General features: G+C 44.4%; 1 protein-coding gene across 1 annotated transcript; it reads left to right on the forward strand.

The window, feature by feature from the left end:
* Positions 1–3045: 3045 nt before the first annotated feature.
* On the forward strand, positions 3046–5289 carry MELLADRAFT_115537 (uncharacterized protein; the record flags this gene model as incomplete). Its single annotated transcript, XM_007406314.1, has 3 exons — positions 3046–3513; positions 3861–4262; positions 5114–5289. 3 exons carry the CDS (start codon positions 3186–3188, stop codon positions 5287–5289), a joined length of 906 nt encoding a protein of 301 aa, XP_007406376.1.
* Positions 5290–6000: the final 711 nt, after the last annotated feature.

The following is a 6000-nucleotide window of genomic DNA, read 5'->3' on the forward strand; positions in this document are numbered from 1 at the left end:
AAATTACTTCAACCTCATTTCCAAATCAAAATTAACCAGCACAAGAAGAAGAACATAAACATTCTCAAGATGAATCTCAAGAAGAAATTGAAACTGAAATTGAAACTGATATTGAAATTGAAATTGAAGCTGAAAATCGTTCTCAAAAATCCTCTCGATTCCTGATTAAAATACATCTTGGTCTTTATTCTTTCAATTGATTTAGTGTGTATTTATTTCAACAGTCTTAGTTTGTTTGGATGAGTTGAACCACTTTGAAGAAACTGATTTGATGGTGTCATTGGCACTCATTGCATTGAAAGACAACAAAAATTAAACAAATTGAAAAGTTTCAACTTTTAAGTATCACTTCTCTTTCAAATTACTCTTTTTGTACGTTATAAATTATAATTTCCAAACATCTGAATGACATGAAGAATCAAGATCCGTTTAAAGGAATCTAAAACTTGAAATAGAAGCAATGATAAAGAACCGATGATAAAATGATTAGCTCAGATGTTTGTAGGATTCTTCATGAAAGACCTGATCACAATTGAACCTTACTTTCAAACTTCCATTGATCCCATCGACTCGACATTGATTGGAATAACCTTGAGATTTTGTTAAGTATCGTTGTTGAAGGTCCTTGATTCCTTTGTGGTCTACCGTGAACGGTCTAATCGTTCGTTTTTGTATTTGCAAAAGGGCGATATTCCCCGAAAATACCGATGTCATTCCCCGTCTCCAAATTCGGGGACGGGGATTGTTCCCCTAACCTAATTAGGGGAAGGGGATCATTGCCCGTCCCCTAATTCGGGGATCATTCCTCGTCCCCTAATTAGGGGACGGGGATCGACCGGGGCGAGGGCCTATATGTACATAAAGAAAGACAGAGAATCCGCTCTCAGGAGTTTTGCTACCCGAGAGCCTACCCACCAAGTATTTGATTGTACCAATGCGTCAGTTATGAAATTGATTAACTTCACACGCTTCTTTCGAGCGGTACGCGAGAGACAGAACCGTGTGACATAGCGACCAGACGTCTAAGAGCATCTCCAATGTGGCTGAATCCGAATAGATGTACAGCTCAGTATTTCCCTCGGCTGGACAGCTGTAATTTTTTTCAGGTGACAGCGCCCTGCAACGCACAACTGAACTTCTTTCCCAATTCCTCATAGGGTTCATTTGAGGTTGAACCCCCGTCACCATATGTCTTCATCTACGTAATTGGTCGATCGCACCTATCGCGTTCCACACAATACATGTGATCGATTGCGCTCACCTCACGTAAAGAAAGAGAAAGGTAGTCCACGGATGTATGAATTTCTTTATTTTTGGCCCAATAGTCGTTGGGATACTGGGATTCAGATTATTTGGCCAGGTCAGCAAATTTGCTGACCTGAGCCTGGGAACGTGTCATTTCCGAAAAAACGAGTTCACACGGGAGGTTCCATGTGGGAACACAACCTCGGCGTTGGATGAGGTTTGTCTGAATAACTCCAATACAGGTTACGTTTCTGACAGAAACGTAACATTTAGTCATTCAGATTCGGGAGCATTGGAGATGCTCTAAGAGCATCACCAACGGGCGCCTGAAAACGTATCAAATCTGACAGAAACGTAAGTCGAAAAATACGTTTTCCGAAATTTTCTGAAATTCACCAACCACCGCGCGACGTAGGTCGCACGGTTGGCCAGGTGTGTGAGCAATTTTTTCCGAACAATTGGGTTTTGCAGGGTTCAACCAGATTCTTTTTGGGTACGTCTGGAAACCTGTGTTCCCATGGTTTGGACATATTTAGGACACCCGCAGACCAGCTCTTGTCCAAGAGCGGTCCAAACTACTCCAAACTTGAAAGTTTGTGATCAAAGATCAAGATGGATGACCACGATCGATCCAATCAATCTGGTCCATCCCTTCATCGATCATGTTGGTCTTCAGCTATGGCTTTGAAGACCAGCACAAGCTTTTCTTTCACAACGTCGTTTGAAGACTGATGGAAAAAGGAAACCGCACCCAGCAGGCCTTGTTCAAATGCAATGAGATATGATGTGTATAAAATAATCATACCCTTTCTTCCATATCAATAATCTCGTGTTGTAGTAAATAGAATCTCGTATCTTTAGCTGAAATCATATCAACCATCTTTGAGTAAATAGTTTTGCGTAGAATAATATCACTTCTAGTAATCATTATCACTATACATTGATCTCACAGTATTTGTTTGATACATCATCATCATCATGAACTATTCTCAATCTCCTTTTTCGCGAGCCACCACCGCGATGACCAACATGTCCATTGAGGATCATAATCGCCGAGATGAAGTGTAAGGTTTGGAAGAACCTTCACTGGATACTTCACGCGGGACACTGTGCGAACACAGCAAAGGGTTTTCTAGAACCCAAGAGACCTGATTTTGTATTACTAATCCGACGAGAACACGTCTGGTTCCGAAGGATAGAGGGATATGAATCAGTCCCGATATCTCTAAGCTGAACAACCACAATGATAAAAGAAAGAAAGATAGAAATGAAGTAAAATGACTATACCTGGTTCCGAAGGATAGAGGGATATGAATCAGTCCCGATATCTCTAAGGAACCATTGGTAAGATTCGAAATGAAAACAAGTATATATAGTAATTGTAGATTTAAGTCTTAAGTGTTAAACTCTAGGTGTGCGCTTGCGCGTATGTGTAATGACCACAGGTCTTACATGAAGGTCAGTTTGTTTCCGTTATCTCCAGTCTGATGATCACTTACACGACTTATCTTTTCAGTTACCGGTCGTCATCAAATGCACAGTGGCCCCAATGAGGACATCTTCACGCCTATGTATCGGAATAGCCGAGAGGAATCTTACGGAGCTCTTTCTTCACAGTACAGTAACTATCAACGTGATCTTCAAAACCGCGACCGGGATGAATTGGTTGGAGCGCATTCATCATACAGCAACTTCAAACACTTTCATTGCCGATCTTAACAAAGGCACGACTTAGGATATAAGTCCATGAACGAGTTTGGGCAAAGTAGGTATAAACCCATAAACTCCACACAGAGTTTTGCTCACGAGAGAGATTTGAGTTTGTAATACACAAAACTCAAACTATCTCTATACCTACTTCGACCAAACTCTATCGTTCACAATCCACTCTCACGGTTGGAACATTTCAAAAAGTCGTGTAATTATTGGGTAAAGGAAAGATGACTTCATTAACAAACGAGCTAGAAGAAACACAAGCAAAGCTAACAGCAGCAGGAATAAAATTGAAAAAGAAGAACCAAGTAGAAGGTACAAGTAAGACGGTCACACGAAGCCAATCTTTGAATAGAGGAGGAGAAGGATGTAGTGGAAGCGGGACGACAGAAGCAGAGACAAACACTGGAAGAACGGAGAATAGCGGTGATAGAGCGGAAACTTCGATTAGCCAAAGACAAACTACCGAGTTACAACAGAAGGAACAAGAGGTAGCGGCAAGGGAAGAGCAAGAAGGAGAGAGAGGAGATGGACAGGAAGAAGAAACGGGTGAGAGTAAGCATCGGCAGTTGTTATTTCCTATGTCATTCATCTCACTTCCTCTATGGAGATGTACACAGTGGTCATGTCCAAGCGTCCAAAGCTAGTCTTCCAATTCCCCATTTTCTCTTCAACCCAGTTGACGACCGTGACATGCTGGAGAGGGCTGTCTGATGCGGTGATAAGAGAGCAGAACCTGAGGGGCAAGGCCTAGGGGGACAGAGACAAGAAAGACGAGAGGAATGTCTAGAGGAAAGGAGGAGAAAAGAGCGGAAAGAGACAGTCGGAGAGTATGAAGTAGAGACAGTAGGATGGACAAAGAGGGATAAAAGAACTGATGGAAGTATGTCTGAAACCCACAGAGCCTTACAAGGAGATGACGGCAAAAGAGAAATGGTGGCAAGCGATTGGCTTCGCGATGGACACAGAACAGGATGTCCTTGCGACTGACATGCTGAAGGGGTTCAACCTGATGTACAGAGAAGAACATACGGGAGAGGAGAGAAGACCCCTGCCGAAGAGAGCACGTTCTCCGATGAAAAGAAGGGAGGAAAGACCAAGGACGGAATCTCTGATAATAGGAGATGACGACGAAGGAGAAGAAGCCGAGGAACATAGAGACAGAGAAGGTTCTGTAGAAGTAGAAAGAGGCAGGTCGACGGGAAGGACAGTGCGAGAGCAGGAGAGGGTTGTCAGACAGAAGAGAGGAGAGAAAGAGGTCGAAGAAGAAGAGCAGGAGGTAGACGGAGAAGAGCGAGAAGACGGTAAGCTAACCTGTTGTCAATCATAAGAGGAGAGTTATGAGAACTGAAGTGAACTGGCCGCGCGTAGAAGAGGAAGGAGGGATAACGTACAGGATTGGGAAACCCCTGGGAGGATCGACGTTGATGCCCCTGACGCCCTACTTTGAGAATCGTATGAAAACTCTGAAAGCATATGTCCCGATGTCGATTTTCGACCAGAGCTGGATTGAAAAAGATCATCGAGTAGCCGGAAAGAAGAAGACGAAGACTCTAAAAGAGTTGCAGGATGACGACTCGTCAGCAAAATACTCAGGTCTAGAGCCAGGAGAAGAACTGTTGATGACCTACGGAGCATGGATAGACGCTTTCGAGTTGTTCGTGAGATATTTAAAGGAGGAGTATGACAGACCGATAGCAGCCAGGATGTTCTTGAAACACAAAGAGAACGTGGTGAAAGTGAAGAGGTTGACTAAGTGCTGGATGGTGGCGCTACGTTACGACATGAAAGTAAGACTGATAGTGATGAAAGTGAAGAAAGTCGACGGAAAGAGAATCATGGAAGATGCAGGTTTCTTTCACAAAGACCTCCTACAAGAAGCAAAAGAAGACGCGGAGGCGAACGGAGAAAGGCGGTTCACGGACAATCCGTACGTGGCTGGAGGAGGAAGAGAGAACGTTGATCCGGTAACCGGTTGGACGAGAGCAAGCAGCTCGGCAGTGGTCAGCACAAACTGGGTTGGCTACGCAAATAGCAATAGTGCACAAACAGGTTTAAGAGGTGAGCAAAAGTAGGAGGAGAAAGAAAATAGACAGGACAGGAAGCTAACTCACAGAGTACTTTTTGTTTTGTACAATCTGTTACCGCACAACAGGTGCTGGACGCGGCAGAGGGAGAGGACAACCGAGGGGAAGCATCCGAGGAGGCAGAGGAAACCAAGCGAGAGGGAGTGGTTGGTTCCAGGGAAGAGGTGCTGGATGGTGGGCGAAGCAAAGAGGACAGAGCAACGGGGGAAGCGCAGGAACGGGAGAAGTAGTAGCTAAAGAGTGAGTGTCGAGACAAAGAGGAACACCTGTTGTTAGAAGTATAAGATAATACATAGAGTGAAAGCATGAAATAACATACCCTTGTCTCCATACCCTGCCTTCACCTTTTCGCGCGCAAAGCCCCATTTCGTATCCATCCAGTGAGAAAGAAAGGAAGGCAACAAACCCCATGACGGGAGGAAGAGTGAATGGAAAGACAATACGAGACATTCCACGAGAGCCAAGAGTTGAAGAGCCGAGGCGAGAAGAGACAAAAACGAGAGAGGTAGCTGAAGTCGAAGAGAGTACGATAGACTGTCAAGACCGATTAGGTGACAAAACGGTGGGAATGGAAGTGGTGATGGAGGCGGAGATAAAGGAAGACGTGCTAGAGGCTGTGAATAAGGAGCAAGAACCGTCAAGCGGTCATGAGAGTAAAAGAGAGGAGACGACGACGTTTCACGGATACCCAGAGAGAAGGACGTGGCCGGAGGGGGTTGTATGTGAAATGGATATAGATGAGTGGGAAAGGCAGTTAACAAGATTCGGTCTGATGGAAGAGCATGGTTACGTCATAAAAGGGTTTAGAGAAGGGTTCCACCAGGGGATACCAGAGCACAGGTTAGGAAACTTGCCATATTATTCACCTCCAAATCACGCGACGTCAAAAGATAGCAAGGAGGAAATAAAAGACAAACTTAGGAAGGAGTTAAGAGCGGGAAGGATGAGAGGACCT

This window comes from Melampsora larici-populina (genome assembly GCF_000204055.1).
Source record: "Melampsora larici-populina 98AG31 unplaced genomic scaffold MELLAscaffold_6, whole genome shotgun sequence".
Classification (NCBI taxonomy): Eukaryota; Fungi; Basidiomycota; class Pucciniomycetes; order Pucciniales; family Melampsoraceae; genus Melampsora; species Melampsora laricis-populina.